At 33.5% G+C, this 18,032-nt stretch overlaps 1 protein-coding gene across 1 annotated transcript in view; it reads left to right on the top strand.

Moving 5' to 3' along the window:
- Nucleotides 1-612: 612 nt before the first annotated feature.
- RPS6KA2 (ribosomal protein S6 kinase A2) overlaps nucleotides 613-18,032 on the top strand; it is a 525,834-nt gene continuing 508,414 nt past the window's right edge. Inside the window, exons 1-2 of the mRNA XM_051998093.1 lie at nucleotides 613-783; nucleotides 4,371-4,430. Of these exons, the coding sequence (XP_051854053.1) occupies nucleotides 721-783; nucleotides 4,371-4,430 (123 nt within the window). The 5' untranslated portion in view covers nucleotides 613-720. The remainder of the gene's footprint in view (nucleotides 784-4,370; nucleotides 4,431-18,032) is intronic.

Here is an 18,032-nt window from a genome sequence, read left to right as displayed (position 1 = left end):
TCCTTAGATCTCTGGGGATTCTTCAGAGCAGGGTGGTATGATAGGTGAGTACAGAGATGAGGGGAGAGCCAAAGGAGAAGGGGAGAACCTGCTGCACTGCTTTCTCCCCTCATTTCCTCCACTCTTTTCCAGCCCCCACCTCCCTGGGTTGCTATGCAGTTTCTATGGCAGCAGCATCCTCAGACTCAACTTTCACCCATCATTTAGAGCCAATTAAGGTAAAATAGTGAAGGGGGGGAGAGGAGGGTGGGAAGATAAGGGGGAGTGTTGTGGGGGGGAGAGGGAGGAGAATCCAATTTAATACTGCAAGTGAAGCGTTTACTCTGCCAAAGTCGCATTACAGATTCTAAAGCTGCAATTATAGCTCCTCTTTTCCTCTTTCCAAGCCTGAGCGGGAAGCAGCAACAACTCTTCTCTCAGCTGTGGTATTGGTGGGTAAAGGACACATCACACAAGCAGCCATATTGGAGACCCCTTGGGGGGAAACCCCAACATCCCAGAAGACCCTTCAAGACTTCATCAATTGCCTGCATCTCTTCTGACCCTCCTTAAATCTCTCTTTCTCTCTCTCTCTTTCTCTTTCTCTCTCTCTCTCTCTCATTTCTCCTTTTTCCTTTCCCCCTGTCTATCTTTCAGTTATCTGCCTCTTTGCCACTCTTATATCTCTTCCCTCTTTCTATTTCTATCTCTGATTCATCAGAGAAGGAAAATAATTTAAAAATGCCAATTGCCCAGTTATTGGAACTATGGAAAAAGATCGAGGTGGAGCCCATGGAAATAGAGGTGAGCAAAGAATGGACATTAATATGCTCTTTCTTATTAATTTTTTTTTTTACAGATTCTCTGAAGAATCTGACCTCTGCAATAAATAGATAATTTTGTAAATACATAACCTGATATTGCATTATCAGGAATAAAAAGGTTCATGGTCCATAGGAGAAAAAAAATTGACTATTCTTCTAAGTTAAAATTACGTATCCTTCTTTAATAAATATGTTTAGATTTTCATGGTATTTGCATATTTCACTACTAATCTGCTCCAGCTTTAATTGCCAGTCAACAAGTGGCTTTTCAATAGATCTTTACTTGCTATGGGGGCGGGTGAACAGTGAAGTGCTTGGATCTAGAAGAGCTTTTAGAAAGTGGCATGACATGAAATCTTTATCTGCCAGTGGGGATGAAAGATAAAGTGGTAATAGAATTAAAGGAAGAACTTTATCCTAGGGGTTGCCAAATATGATATATTAAAGACTGGTTTTGTTTAACCACTAACCTTACAGAACTGTGGTAGAGAAAGCTCTTTGGAAACCTTCTTGAACTCTAGAAATGAAGTCCTATTGCTATTAACTATTAACTTAGCTAGCTACTTGAAATCTTTATAAAAATTATATTAATTTCATAAGATTGAACTAGAAGAGGCATCAGAAATCATGCTATCTAATTCCTTATCTTGAATTCTAATTGCATTGTTGTAAAATTTTGCTGTCTAAAAATGTTTTCCAAAGATTGGGAGGAAATCTTACACGAGTTAAATAAGTAAATAAAGATTCTGGGCTTACTACATCACCATGGCTTCAAACTGTTTTTTCTTGAAATGACTTCATAATGCTAAAAGTCTCCATCAAGCATATTTTCTCTAAATCTTAGCATCTCTTTTTTCTTTCTTTCTTTCATAGAGTATTTGCATCTTTATTTTGTTCATCCTATATACTTACTGTATCAAGAGATTAACCAATGCACATTGCAATCTTTAAAAAAGATGCAGTTTTAAAGAGGAATTTAACTTGATACTTTATCTTTTTTTTTCTTGGCAGTGGTATTTCTGATTTTTTTTTTTTTAAAGAAAGCTACCCAGTATATTATTCATCAGAATAATTTTTAGCTAGCATTATTTATCAAAGAACCCCCCCCCACATCTCCAAAATATTAAATGCTAAACCATTTTCTAGATGGAATTGAGATAGACATTGAATTATCTTTGCTTTGAAACTATTTAAAACAGTAAATAGAAGGAGATAAGATTGAAGTTTATCATTGTACCAATTACTTATTTGTATGCAGCATTGGAACATTACTTAAATATGACTGCTACCCTAAAAGAGCTTAGAACTCTTAAGTTTTATTGCATCAGGCCTTTATCTGTTTAATAGCATCACTCCAAAGAAGGATTTTTATCAAGCTAGTTCTTGTTTCTGTTTTAAAAAACCCTGGAGTCTCTTAAATATTTCATAACTACAAATGTCTGCTATAGGGCTTAAGTGCTGATCCCAAAGTGGTTGGTAACTAGTAAAAAAAACCAGAGACATCTTATAATTCATGGTGAGTATTCTTGGGGTTCCCAGGTGGGCCCCAGAAGGCAAGAGATAAAAGTAGTGTTTGATTTTCCAAAGTTTAGTTTTTAAGTAGAGGGTCTAGAATTGAAATGTATGCAATTAATGAAATCACAGGGAACTTATATTTTCATAATAGGAATGCTAAAAGAAACGATAATCATATTTTAGTTGTAGTTTGAATTAATTGCAAAAGGAAGGCTATGCCTTTTAAGGTGTTTAAACAATAACAATGTGATATAATCCTCTTTGGAGGATTATTGAGCTCCTAAGATAAAATAATGTTGCTTTATTGAATAGACAAAATTTAACTAACTTTGATCAGTGTGTATAAACAGAATAGAAAAGCAGAGAAAAACAGAGCTTCCAACAATATGTCTCTTTATTAGTTTGACTTAAAATTGGCATTTTCACAAAATATGTTGCTTTCCCTACTACTCCTCCCATCTTCACTACCTGCATTTATCATGAAAAAAAAAAAAAAAAACTCAAAACAAAAAACCTTCCAGTACTTAATGTATTATGTTTCACCAAGTTATAAGTCAACAAGTATAATTCTCCAGTGTCAAAATTGTCAGTCATTATCTTGTGTTGAATTGAGATAACCAAGGTTATGCATTGGGATAGATGGGTAGTAAATGATACACGGTACATGTACTCATTTAAATCACTGAGGTTCTCAGCTGACCCATTTCATTTGTGTACTTCTGAAAGATTCTGAACCTTTTTCTTCTCTGGAAGATCATGTGACATACAGTTATAACAGACATTCAAAAATGGGAAATTCTCGGGTTTTCAATGGTACAGGAAGAAAAAAACCACACAACATAATTCCCTTATATATGGGCCGGAGGCTCTATTCTGCTAATGTCTATGACCTGATTCATTTCTTCTCCCAAGTAGTCAACTAAATTAGAGGTGACAGGAAAGGAAATGAACCTTTTTTTTAGTCTTCACTCTGCTCCAATGACATCTAAAAGCATTCTAATTTCAACACTAGTTGTACTTGAATCAAATTTCCTCGTATCCTCTAAGTAGTTGGAACAGTGGATAGAGGATTTAGGCCCTAGACACTCATGTTTATGACTTCAAATTTGGCCTCAGACACTTACGGGCTATGTAATCCTGGATAAGTCATTTAACTCCATTTGTCTCAATTTTCTCATCTATAAAATGGGATGGAGAAGGAAATGTAAAATCATTCCAGTATCTTTGCCAAGAAAACCCCAAATGAGGTCATGAAAAATCAAACATGACTGAAATACTGAAAAAAACAACAACATAGGGAATAACATGGGTTTTTGCTTTAGTGTTTACAACAAATAAAGAGAAATTGTAAAAAGCTAGAAATATTCTCTGAAGATCTTTTTTTTTGCTCCTGCCATATATGTTTTATTTTGCTTAAAACTTCCTTCCTTCACTCTCTTGCCTCCCCTATGACTTTTTTTAAATTTAGGTTGTTAAAAGTACCATTTGCTTCACTTCTCAATTATGTTGTCAATTGAATACATTTTTTGGTTACTAATTTAGAATATTTGACAGATGCATGGCACACTGTAGTATAGTTTAAAAAGTACTAATTTTATTTTAGATGCTTGGTTTGCATCTTTGTCTTGCCACTTTCTTAACCTCTTTGGGCCTCAGTTTCCTTATCTGTATAATGAAGGAACCAACTGGATGTCCTCAAAGATCCCGTTAAGTTCTCCAACTATGATCCTGTGTCTAATTTAAATCTATTTCCCCAACTTTTTATATAGATTTGAATTCTCCAGGAATGTAATTTTTTATATATAATAGGTGAATTAAAGAAGAAAATTACAGACTTCACAAGTCTGTAAGCTTTGTGCCTTTTTTTTTTTTTTTTTTTTGAGCAGCAGGGAAAGTATGTTCATACAACTTGCATTAATAGAGGACAGAATTCCCTACATCATGAAACCATAGTTTCAGTTCCTATCCATAATTATGGAGACTTCTTGTACTGTACTATGTAGTTGACAAGGGCTTGCGATATTGATACTTTTTCCTTTCTATTATTTCCAGACCACTGAGGAGGAGGTCAGCCATGATGCAGAACCTACAGCAGAAGAGGTCACCAAAGAAGTAACTATATTTGCTTTCTAACATTCCAATAATCCAAGGGTAGGAGGTTGGATTTTGCTAGCCTGCATATGGACATTCTAAAGAAAAATTTACAGTAATAAGTGGCATTTTATTATCATGCCGCTGAAGAAAAACTGAGAGTTTTAGAAAGGAGAAATGAACTGAAAAAAAAAATTCCTTAGAGACTTAAGGAATGTCTTGAAGAGAGAAATGATAAATTACTAAAACAAAGATAAGATAAGGAGTATGAAGTATGGAAGAAAGGTAAATGAGATAAATGATAAATAATTACATCTACTTGGAAATTAAATAATTCAAATTTTAAGGTATTGAATGGAACTCTACTTTTGAAGTGATTATGAGATATTAAAAGGTATGTAAAAAAGTAAAGAAAGAGTACTCACAAGGCAATTGATGTCAGCCAACAAAAACAAACACATAGTAAGAGCTGACAGTGTGGGTACATACTGAGAATACAAATATAAATAGGAAGAACTATGTGAGTTGATAGGGAAGTTCAGACTTTTATTTTTAAGCAATAATTAAAACTAATAATTGATGATAATTTTTTTTTTTTTTGGCTGAGGCAATTAGGGTTAAGTGACTTGCCCAGGGTTACACAGTTAGGAAGTATTAAGTGTCTGAGGCCAAATTTGAACTCAGGTCCTCCTGACTTCAGGGTTGGTGTAAACTCTTAAAATATATGAGTAATAAAATATAGTTTGATCTGAAAATTAAAAAAAATCAATAAATCCCTCCTCCCTACGCTTTCAAAAGAAGTTGGTTTCAAGGGAACTCTGTATCAGTTGTTGACAAATAGTTGGGTTCTTTTAGCTTAATGATCTGAAAAGGGATAAAGAGATAGATATTTGTGGATATTCATTTTAGTGGGCTTAAAGACTGAACTCATTGATAAGATTGTACAACCTCACAAATTTGAAATGTAGGAATAACTCAACAAACATTTCACTTCCTGAATGCCTGCTTTCTAAAGGGTAACAGACCTCACTTCATCTGAGCCTCTACATTTTGTTTGAAAATTGAGAGGGAATATTGCCTTTGGAAATCTCTCCTGAATGCAGCCATACCCATTAATTTTTTCAAATGTTATTCCTGATAATCAGGCCATGAGATAGTAGAGTAATTACTATTTCTTGACATTTATTCCTCCTGAGGGGTCTGGAATGTTGTGTTGCTTTTGGTTCTGAATGGAGAGATTCCAAGATTAACTTTCTTTGGGCAATATACATAATATTGATGCTGTTTGAGAAGAGCAAAGAAAAGACTCTTAGGGTTTATACTCAAATCTAATGCCTGTTTTTTTTTCAATTTAGCATATATTCTTGATCCAAAACAACATGCAGTTACCTTATGTCTATATTAAAAGAAATTATTTTTCCATAATTCTTTTTTAGGCTTTCAAATATGTGTGATTGATAAATTATTGTTCTTTTATTGTTGAAAACATTAAAGTTTGCCATAAAGAAATAGTTAGCACAAGGTCATATAATGAAATTATGGTTGGATTGGATATAAATAAATTTATATATATTATATATGTGTGTGTGTGTGTGTGTGTGTGTGTGTATACCCTTTTGAGCTTGTGTGGTAGTGATCAGTCTTTTTTGTTTTTAAAGAATAACAGAAATGAATGTAATTAATTTGGAAATGTTTTAATGGAATATTTATGTTGCATGTGTCCTTTTTGACAAATATTATCTAACTATTTTATCAACAGAAATAATTTAGAAAAGTTTTTTGACTGCATACAACTCATTTACATGTTCAACTGTGCTTTGTTCACAGCCTGCTTCACTTGTAAAACAGCTTACTTTTTTTTAAAGCTTATATTGGAAAGAATTTAAAATATAAAAACAAGTTTTGTTTTCTATGTGGGACTTAATGTTTGGAGGGACTCTGGGCTTTTAAAATGTTTTAGAATAGATTTTTAAATGCATTTAAAAACTTTTTTTTCAAAGTGATTTTTGGAAAATATACCCTTCATCTCCTCTTGAGCCTTTCATTATTAAAAACAAAAACAAAAATATTCAAGCAAAAAAGATCCATATAATGATTAAATCTGACTCTTTCTATCAGCTAATGCTATCAATTAGAAAGGATATACTCTACTGCTTATTTCCTAAGGGTTGTGACTAGTTAGTTTGGGGGAGAGTCAAATGTATCTTGAAACAACTGAAACAACCAAAAGCAATAGATTTTAAAGTTGTGCAGTAACTGTCAAGAATAAATGCCTTTATTTTCCTTGCCATCTTTCAGAATGTTTAATCTGTTTAGGGATATATAGGGATTAAGAGGATGCCAAAATTTGGGTAACTCTCATTGGGAAACAATAGCAAAAAAAAACTTGAACATTCTGATTTACAAAGTAGTCACCAAAATATTACAATATGTTGCCTATATATTTTTAGAGTTGTATATATATATATATATTGAATGTTATTGTTGTTAATAAAAGGCAATGTTTTAGAAGGATAAGAACATTGGACTGGTAATCAGAAAAGAACCATTTCCTAAATCCTGTCTTCCCTCCTTATTAGCTAGTGTACAGGTCATTTGATCTCTCTAAGATATCAGATTCTTCAACTATAGAGTAGGGATAATAGTAGCACCTCCTTTACACTGTTGTGAGGATCAAATGAAATGATGTCTATAAAACACTTCACAAACTCAAAAGCACTACATAAATGTCAGCTATTCCTGTTAACGATGTAAAAAAATAATTTAGCTGATTGGATGTTCTCACAAAAAGAGATCGAGGGAAGTATTGCAAATAGCATCACGTTTTCGCTTCATCTCCTTGTGACTAGTGAGTCATAACTTTTTCAAAATGTTAGGTCCTGTTCCTCTTTGGAAATTTAGGAACAGTGTAACCCAGATGCAGCAAAGAAAAATACTAGGGGGAATGTAGTATGAGTTTGGGAATTTTCCTTAAAAGATTTTTTAAAAATTGTTATCAACTAGAAAGCTTTCAATAAACATGAATATATGCAAAAAAAGGCCAGAAAAAAATGAGGATTAAATGTGAAATCAAGACCTTTATTGCATAAAGCTTCAGGTTTTTTTTTTTTTTGAGATATTAAATTTAACTTGATAAAACTTGATAAATTTCTGGTACAATTTTTAAAATGTGCTAGATTTAAATCAGAGAATTTAATTCCTGAGTATGTCACTTAGCACCTATATGACCTGGGCAAATAAGGTGACTTCTCTGGGCCTCAGTTCTCTCATGTGTAGAATTAAGGGTTTGTGCCTCTAATGGCCCCTTCTAACTTTAAATATATTATGTAATGATTGTGTACCACTTGAGGGAGTAACAATAGAGAGCAAAGGGGAGGATAATGTCAGGAGCCTGGGTTACAAAGACAGAGTATTTTATCTGTGGAAAACAAAACTACCTGAAATTCATTTGAGAATGTTTGAATATACATGGTATTCTTTAAGTCAAGATATTGTTCTCAAACCTATAATGTATCTAGAAGTTGAGGCATTATCATTACATTTTTTATGTTAATCATTGAAATAATTGAGATTCAGAGGAGCTAATGTATGGTCCAGACATCCCAGAGATGTACTCTTTATTTCCTCTATTCTCTATTTCCTCATTTCTAATCCTGCTGCCCCTATAAAGCATGGTATATTTGTTGGCCATCTGAAGTCATGTAGGGGGCCAGTATTTTCCCTCAGAACAGAGAATCTGGGAGAGAAGTAATAGATAGTTGCAATTCTTCCTATGGGGTTTCTGGTTAAAGTAAAAGGGAAAATTGAAGTTACTGTTTCTTTAAAATCCACCATTATAAATGATATTGTACTAGCCAAAGTATTATCTAGGGGGAACTTGAGTAAACCCAGTAGTACTGAGCTCATTAATTCTCCATTTCTTGAACAGATAAGCAAGGGAATTTATTATTCCATTTATATGTACATATATATGTATGTATATGTGTGTGTTTATATATGTTTTCATATATATATATCTAACTAATAGAAGTAAGACAAAATTTAGGGATAGTATAACAAAGGCAAAAGCAATTCCAGGTTTAAAGCTTAACTATTTTAAAATTAAACTTTAAAGTTAATATTCTTATGATTATTAGAGTGATATATTTTATCACCCATTAGAGTGATATATTTTATAAACTAATTCTGATTATTTTAATGCCTTACTGCCTTTTAAAATCTAAATTTCATCTTAAAAATAAAGATTAGGATTTTACAAGTCCTAAAGAATATGTAAAATCCAATCGAACCATATCTTATTATTTTTTCTCTCTAGGGACCGATGTGGCTTGCTGTCATAAATGTAACTAGGGAGGGACAACTAGAGTCTTACTCCATGGTGCTAAAATTGGGATTGTGTTGAAAGGACTTTATTCCTTCAGTGGCAAGATTTCTTAATTTTTTTTTTATGCGTCATGGATCCCTTTAACAATTTGGTAAAGTTTATGTATTTCTCAAAATAATGTGCTGAATGCATGAAATTATATCTGTAAGGTCACAATGGAAACCAATTATGTTAAAGTACAATTATCAGAATATTTTTATAAATCACAAATTCACAATCCTTGTTCTACATGGTAAATATAATTGGGTTTACCACCTAGTTAGCATGAATAATTGGTTAAAATAGAAGCCTTCCAGATGCAAGCTTCTTTACCCACTGCAGAAACACTTCACATGAACTCTGAAACCTGCCTGACCCAATTTAGTATCCTACCCTGTTTCCTTCATTCTCAAATAAATAGCCCTAAATGTCAAGACTTTAAGTTATGTCCCTTGATGCACAATAGTTTAGTTGTAATTCATTTGTGAAATTCTGTAGTCTGGTAAGGAAGTAAATAAATCATATCCTTCCTCTCTATCATTTATGTTTAAAAGCATCATGGAACTGATGACTTTGAAAGTAGCTAAATCATATCCTTCCTCTATATCATTTATGTTTAAAAGCATCATGGAACTGATGACTTTGAAAGTAGTTTCAGGAAATATTTGCATTTATCAAGGAAAAGATGAAGATTAAAAGCAAGTAAAACTTTCTAAATAAAGTGGACCCTACATGTTATGTGATTTAATATGTTAATATTAATGTTACATTAACATAGTTAATAATAATAAGTCCCCCAAATCAATAAAAGATAAACTATAACAAAGTAGTCTGATTTGATTGTACTCTATTCTCTGGCTGAACTGTTCCATTTTTATTGCTCACACAAGACACTCCACCTTCTATCTCATCTTTGTGCCTTTGAACTCTTTGTCCCCCATAGTCTGGACTGTCCTTATTTCATCCTTTGAAATCTTTTTCTTCAAAACTCAGTTTAAGTATCACCTTTCTATGATGCCCTTATGGAGTTACAAAAGCAAGATGGAAAGTACTCAAGCAGGCACATGGTCTCAAAATCTAGAAAATTGGGAGCAGAGCCAGGAGGGAAATAAAGTTTTCCCTTTTTGACCCCTTTCCAAAATAGAGGACAAGGAATAGGTTCATTTTTGCTCTGCATCCTGAGTGTTTAACACAATAATAAGTGCTTAACAAATATATGAAATTATTTGTTTATATAATTCTCGAATATCTTTAGTGAGAATTGTCTTTGAGACCCAGACTATTCTTTTGAGTTAATATTTCTGTAATAAGTGTGATAATCTCAAGATTTTTTTTTATTATACTTAACACCAAAAGGAATAACTGAACAAGATTAAAGAAAACTTCAATCTGTTAACAAAATTGACTGAGTTTGTTTTCTTCTCTTAATTAATACAATGTATATCTAGGTAATAATAATAATAAAACCTATATAGCACTTTAAAGTTTAAAAAAACACTTTTCATATATGACCTCTTTTAATTCTCGTAATTGTGAGAGGTAGGTGATGAAAAAGTTAGATAACTTGCTCAGGGTCACACAGTATGAGATAAGGTTGAATTGTTTTGAATTCAAATCCCAGACTCTGTCCACTGCATTAGAAAGTCATCTTTAGTTTGGGGGGAAAACCTTTTCTTTTACCTCAGATTTCCTGAATGAATGCAAAATCAAGTAACATTATCTTGAATACATTTGAATGTAAATATCTCTGAAATACATCTGAGGGTGGGATATAGACTTTGGGATTGTCCAGGTAATAAATACAACCCCTAAGGAAACATTAACACATGTTTTCCCCAAATATCTCCCTACTGTAAAAGTCATGTTGTGTGACCTGGTAAGTACTGTGGCAGAAATACTATCAATATATTCAAAGACTGCAGTAGGAGCTAAATAATGACAGATATAATTTCCTTTTAGTTCTAATCCAAGGAAAAAAAAAACCCACAAAATACTTACTAACAATTAGAGCCACCCAAAAGTAAAATGTACCACATTCTACTTCTTTTTGCTGGACGTATTCAGGTAAAAGCTGGATGACCATTTACAAGGTATAATGTAATGATGATTTTTATTTAGCTACAAGTTAGACTAAGTTGCCTATAATGTCCTCCAGTACACTTAAATTTTGTAAAATAAAACATAATCAGCAAAAATTCATATCTATGGATATTTTGGGCTATTTTAAGAGAACAATATTTGTCTGAAAGTTACTTTCTTTAGCAATATGGAAAAGACACATTGCCTAAGATAGTAGTTCTCAAACTTTCTGGTCTCAGGACCTAGTTACACTCTTTAAAATTGTTGAGGAATGAATAAATCCAAACTATAAAAGCAAAGGGAAAAAAGTAAGGAACCATAATAAATTGCATGTTAAAATATGTATTATAAATTAAATTCTCCTATTTAAAAATGAGACATGACTGGAATCTTTCATGTACTTAAATTTTTTTTCTCATGTACTTAAATTATAAACTATATTAGAGTTTATATATATATGTATATATATGTACCTGTGTACTATATCTTTCCCCAGTGGTCAAACAGGTGCCTTAAGGGAATAAATTGTGTCTTTTCTTTTTGTTTTTCATGATTCTGTGATTCATAAACTCTTAATTTTGTTATTATAGCACAGGTATTGGTTCTATGAATCATTTATGTATTTTTTTTCATGAATCCCTCATTAAACACATGAAGATTTCAAATTTCATTGTGATTTTCATGATCACTTTAAAATAAGTTCCTGTTTTATTTTTTATTTTGTATATGTGGCACTTAACACAGGCTTTGGTATATATAAAATGCTTAATAAATCTTGATGATTGATTTAAAAAATTATTGAGGAATGTCCAAAGAATTTTTGCATGTGTTATATCTATAATTATATACTATATTAGAAATGAAAACATCTTGGTATTATTATACATATGGATTTGACCTAAAAACCCTGAAAAATGTTGAGTACTTCTAGGGATACTTGGACCATATTCTGATAACCACTAGTCTAAGTTGAGGTTATCAAAAGATGGTGATCATGTCAATAGTATATAGAACAAATGATATACAGAATGTTCCCAAAATCTTAGTGTAGTTTTAAGTTTTAATAGCTTTTTAAAGAGCTGTTTTTGAGGAAGCTATTAAAGCTTAAAACTGTACTAAGATTTTGGGAACATTCTGTATAATTGATTCAAGTCAGTAAATGAAAGCCTGCCTCTCACCCCAGAGAGAGTGATTTACCTGTTATCTCTTCTGTTCAATAAATTCCAATGGTTCCCTGTTGATTCCAGGAGCAAATATGTAACTCTCTTTGCCTATCAAAGTCCTTGACAATGTCATCCCTTCCATAGTTTTCCACTTCATCCAGGGCCATCACCAATTGTCTTGACCTATTTCTTGTTACTGAATTCCAATGACCCTGGAGGAGAGAATGAGACCAATGACTGCACAGCTCTGCCTCACTTAAATCCAATTCAATTCTAAGTCAATACATCACCTTATTAATATCACTGGCCCTCTTTGAGAATGGAGGACAAACAATGATAATAGGGAAGAGTCTGGCGTTTTCTGGGAGAGTTACTGTGTTATCAATGCTCCAGGATTCTGCTGGGAAATTAGGAAAATTTAAATCCATGGATTGTGCCCTAACTGGACTTTTTGAGAAAACCTCTGCTTTTACTTCGATGTCTCAAAATTTTTATGATAGACATGTGGAATGCTCTTGTAACATAGGCAAAGCTTCATTCTAAGGCTTATTGGTGGAATATAAAACTGATTTAGGGAGCATAATCAATCACAGAAACTATACACAAGACATGTGCCCCAGTGCTGGCAAATGAAGCCATGAGCATTTGTGGTTAAAATAGAGGCAAAACAGTTTGGTCTAGGAAGCCATCTAATTAGCCACTTGTATGTAAGAAGAGTATAAGGTTTCAAAATGGAAAAAACAGATAAGGTACCTGATGCTCTAATCTAGAGGGAGTATATCCCAGCCACCTTTGAATATACTTACCATAAGTAAGTCAGATAAAGTGAAATATCAATGTTGGTAGAATTCTTTGGAGTCAGGGCTGGGATTTACATGTTGTCAGAAGCTGTTCCAGCTGTCTATCTGCTTATATCCTCTTTGATTAAAGGGCCTGATCTAACCAGCCTGCATTAACTCTTTTTTGATTCTTGTGAGGGAACCTTATTCTTTATCTGAATCAAGAATTCATCTAAGAGATTCCCAAACTCTTGAGCTAGCCCTGGGAAGAAATATTTTCTTTGAAACAGTACACTTTTTCATAGCTCTAGAGAAAACCTGTATTGCCCTAGAAAAATTTTGAGGGGGCAGATGCAAAAATGAAAACTTAAAGTCTAGAGATAAAAAAAGAATACAGATTTTTCTATTTTTTTAAAAAAGGATTTTTTATTAGAGTGGCTTTTAGAGTCTGTCTGAATGCACTCATCTCATCCTCTGCTTGGTTTTTATCAGAATTTATCAGTAATCAATTATTTCACTGTTCATATTTATGTGGCCAGGTCTCTTCTAGTTTTTTTTTTTTTAATCTAGGGAATATTAGGGAGCTAAGCTGTGTTATGTGTTAGAATCAAGTTCACATTTGAATATTCATTCACATTGGCCCTGTCTTAAGCTAACTGGTCTGTATTAGCTGAATTCTTCTCTGTCAAAGTCCTGAATGCACAATAGAGTGAGACAGTGGGTCATAGTGAAAGCCTTATAAGATTTGAAATCAGAAAACTTGGATTTAGACTTTGATGGTGATGCTGCTTGGCTCTATGCTCTGCTAATTATACAGCTAAGAGCAATGCACTCGACATCTCTGGGTCTAAGTTACCTTCTCTGTAAACTGAGAAGTGGAGTGGGCCAAATGAACTCTGTGATTTGTTTTAACTATCAACATATAGTCCTATATTATCTACTTATTCCTTCAAATTTTACCTAGATTCTGAGCCTTTTCTTTTGTTCCTGACTTCTGGTAATACTCCTACTTAATCTTTAGATTGAGAAGTAGTGGATGGAGGACCAGTCTTTTGAGGCAGAAAAGTCTTGGATTCAAGAGCTTGTCTCTAAAATATACTAAGCTATGTGAACACAAGAAGTTAAACTCTGAAAGGCTTAGGGAATCTTATTAATAGAAAGATCATTCAGGAGTTCAGACACTGTGGAAATGAATAGGTCCTGACTAAAAAATAAACAGAATTCCAGACTGTAGACCTATAATGCTAACATAAGTAGTCCCTGCTTACATTTCACAAATTTTCCCCTTTTATATACCATGGTCCTAGTAAAGATCCTCTGTGATTGAGGATCTCTTCTAAGGCATATTTTGCTTGAAGACCTCTAGGGAGGAGAATTGATTTTTCTGTAGGATAGGCCATTTCACTGTGAATTGTTCCTTCATGAAGGTTTTCTGATTTCAAAACTTGATTTTCCCCTTTAAAATCCCCAGCCAGAATTCTTCTGTCTTTCATGCCTAGAATTTTCTCCCTCCTTATCCATACTTTTTTTACTTAACTAGTTTCTTCCAGGTCTCAGCTAAAAATCTCACTTTCTGCAAGAAGCTTTCCCAAACCTCCTTAATCTTAATGCTTTCCTTCTAAGACTATGCCTAATTTACTTTGTATGTAGCTTGTCTGTATATACTTTGTATATATCTTTTCTGTATCTAATTTAAATGTTGTTTATACTCTATGGCAAGCCCTCTGATGTGAGGGATATCAATGAGTTAGGGTGAAGTCTACCCCAAGCATATTAAGACTTTCCCCAGAAAAAGCAGATGAGAACAATTTCTTCCAATAGTGATTAAAGCATGTGCTGTAGAGTGCTTAGAATTTGATCAAATATTGAAGATGCCAAAGTCATTCACTGTAGTATGGCTCATCATCACTTATACTGACTTTTGTCTTGTCACTGAACTTGGATGACTCTGGAAGAGACACAAAGATTAACAATTTTGTGCAAATTTGCCTTAAATACAATTTACCCGTAAATCATGACATCACCCCATAATTGATGTCATTGGTGCTCTTTGAAAATGGACAAACAACAATACAGTTAGCCTGTGAAAACCTTGAGAGCAGATACTGTTTTTTTTTCCCTGCATTTCTTTGTATTCCCAGTGTTTATAACAGTGCCTGGCTTATAGGAGTTGCTAGTAGTAAATGCTAGTTAACTGACAGACTCTCAGGCTGATCTCTTGTCCATATAGATAACCCTTCAAATATTTGACAACACTGATCATATAACCCTCAATTTTTCTCTCTATCAGTCACAAAATCACTCATCTCTTCAAAGTAATCCTTTTATGATATGAACTCAAGGCTCTTCATTATCTTGGTTGTATTCTTCTGGATTGTCTCCAATTTTTCATAAAATGTGGTGCTTAGAAATGAATGAATTTCTCCAGTTGTGATCTGACCAGGACAGAACACAATAGCCTGTCATTTCCCTATTCCTGGACATCACTTGTTTCTTAATGTAAAATAAGACAAAATTAGCTTTTTCTTTGACTGCTAAATTATACTATTGACACTATTGAGCCTTAAATCTACTAAAATCCTCAGTTTTTTTTTCATAGATGAATTGTGATCTAACAATACCCTCATCATTTTCTATTTATGAAGTTCACTTTTTTGAAACCAAACATGATTAAAATTTATTCTTACAAAATTTCATCTTATTAGATTTGGCCCAATGTAACTTTTCAAGTTCTTTTTGGATTCTAATGTTATCATTCAATGTATTAGCTATCCTCCTAGCTTTTTCTTATTTACAAATCTAATCAAAAATGCTGATGAAAATAGGCAATAGTATAGAGCCATGAATAGATGCCTAAAGCAACACATTGATGAAATAGCTGAGAGGTAGCATGAAATAGAAGTGTGGAGGGCACTGGATTTGGCTTTAAAATACAGGGTGGGTTCAAGGCCTTGCACAGCCACTTCTTCACATGTCATATAAAAAGGCTGGGATTTCCTATGCTAACATTCCAAGCTTTAAGTAATAGCAAACAATTAGGCTGTATACTATGGATGCCACAATACTTTCTGACTTACAAATTATCACAGTTCTGGACTGAAATAAATACTTATATAAATACTCTATATAACCATGTTGCAGACTTATGCAACATTTTGCATATTTAAACCTCTGCTTGGAGTTAAATGCCTTGTTTAGCTCTGGGAAAGATGTTTGACCTTTGTCGACATGTTTTCTGGCAAAGATAATATTTATTGGAGTTGAGCATATTTTAAAATTTTGATCTTTAAAAACAAACCAGCAAAAACATACAAACAATTATTGAAGGCAAAAAGGCAGGAGAAAGAAAAATAACCATTTTTGTTCACAGTTCTCTGAATTCAAGATAGGAATTTAGGCTCACCATTGAAGCAAACTATTTATCATTAGGAAGAGGAAGCCAGGAACATCCTTTCAGAGCATAACTTTATTTTTAATTAAAGCTTTTCAATTTTCAAAATATATACATGGATAATTTTTGACATTCAACCCTACAAAACCCTGTATTCTAATTTTTTCCCTTCCCTTTCCCCACCTTCTCTTTCAGTCAGCAAGTGATCCAATATATGTTAAACATGTGCAATTCCTTTATAAATAGTTCCACAAATGAAGTTTGGCTCCCCATTTCCCTTTAGTGCCCACATCCTTTCCTGAGAAGTCAGAGAGGGCTGATCACCTCCCTTTGGTGTTCTCACCTTTTCTTGACAAGTCAAGGAGGGCATGACCATCTGTGTTCTACTTAAAGAAAGGGATGCTTATAGCAGGATGCTTATAGTTAGCACATACTCAGTGAGATTGATGAGATAATGGCTCTCTAGTTGGCACATACTTAGTGTGATGTAATGATGTAATTATACTGAGGTATTTAAGGGCTGAATGGACTGGAAATGAGACTCCATCTTTGCCCATCCTGGTGGCTCTCCTGCCTCTTTCACTCCTTCACTAAAGACCAAAGCTGGTCCCGAAATCCTCCAAAGAGCTAGTCTGGACACTACATTTTGGTGCTGAACAGAGACCTCCAGAAGGACACTACATTTTGGATGGTTAAAGCTCCACTCACTATAGATTTATTCTATGCATTTGTCTTAGAATCTCTTTTCTCTTTATACTTCATTAGATTTCATCACATCCTATAAACTTATCACTCCTATTAAGATTATTTCCAGATATACATATCAAGTACCAGTTTCTCTCTTGAACTATGATCCTTTATCACTAATTGCCTATTGAACATTTCAACTAAATATCTCCAGATTCAACAAGTCCAAAAAAGCACTTATATTCCCCACTTCTCCCCATCATTAGCCCTTCTTATGTTTAATCTACATAACTTTTCCTGTATATGTGAAATGTGTTCAAAATATACTCCAGTCAATTGGTAGTTAAGACAAAGATTAATGAATGAGACAACAGTGACACATTTGGACATGAAGTTGTGGTGAAACTAAATACTTTGTTGAAACTTGAGTTTCTGTGAAATAACAATGAAACTATTCTCCTAAGGGTTTTTTCTTTTATTGGGAGAATGTTTATACTCTTGTCCTTACTACATTTTTGAAAAAAAAATCCTTTGTAAAAGCTCATTGTTACTACTTGGTTAAATGGAACTGGTCTCCTTTCTGTTTCTCAAACAAGGCACTCCACCTTCTGTCTCTGGGAGATTTTCATTTGCTGTCCTCCATTTCTGAAATGCCCGTTTTCCTCATCTCTACATGTGCCTTCCCTGATTCCTTCAAGTCCAACTAAAACATGACCTTATACAAGAAATCTTACCCAAACCCCTTCATGCTAGTGCCTTTCCTCTGTTGATTATAATCAACTATTCCTAGATATGTAGTTGTTTCTTTGTTGTCTCCTATCCTAAATTCTGAGTTCCCTGAGAGCAGGGGCTGATTTTTGCTTGTCTTTGTATTCCCAGTGCTAAGCACAGTTGATTCCTGATTGACTGACATGGCAAAGGTTTAATGTTTTGACAAAAGCTCTATTTGTGGTGAGAAACTTTCCAGCGAGAGTTTTAACTATATTTTTCCAATGACATTTGTTATTAGTCTCTGTCAAATCATACTTAATGCTAATTTTGAAAACCTAGATATAGATAGTATGACTTAGTAGAATAAATATAAGACTTGGTGTTAGAAGAGAGCTTTGTTCAAATCCCAGCTCTGATACTTACTTGGTATGTGATCTTGTATAAAGCACA

The sequence above is a fragment of the Antechinus flavipes genome, chromosome 4 (genome assembly GCF_016432865.1).
Source record: "Antechinus flavipes isolate AdamAnt ecotype Samford, QLD, Australia chromosome 4, AdamAnt_v2, whole genome shotgun sequence".
NCBI lineage: Eukaryota > Metazoa > Chordata > Mammalia > Dasyuromorphia > Dasyuridae > Antechinus > Antechinus flavipes.
This window is presented reverse-complemented; position numbering and strand designations above follow the sequence as displayed.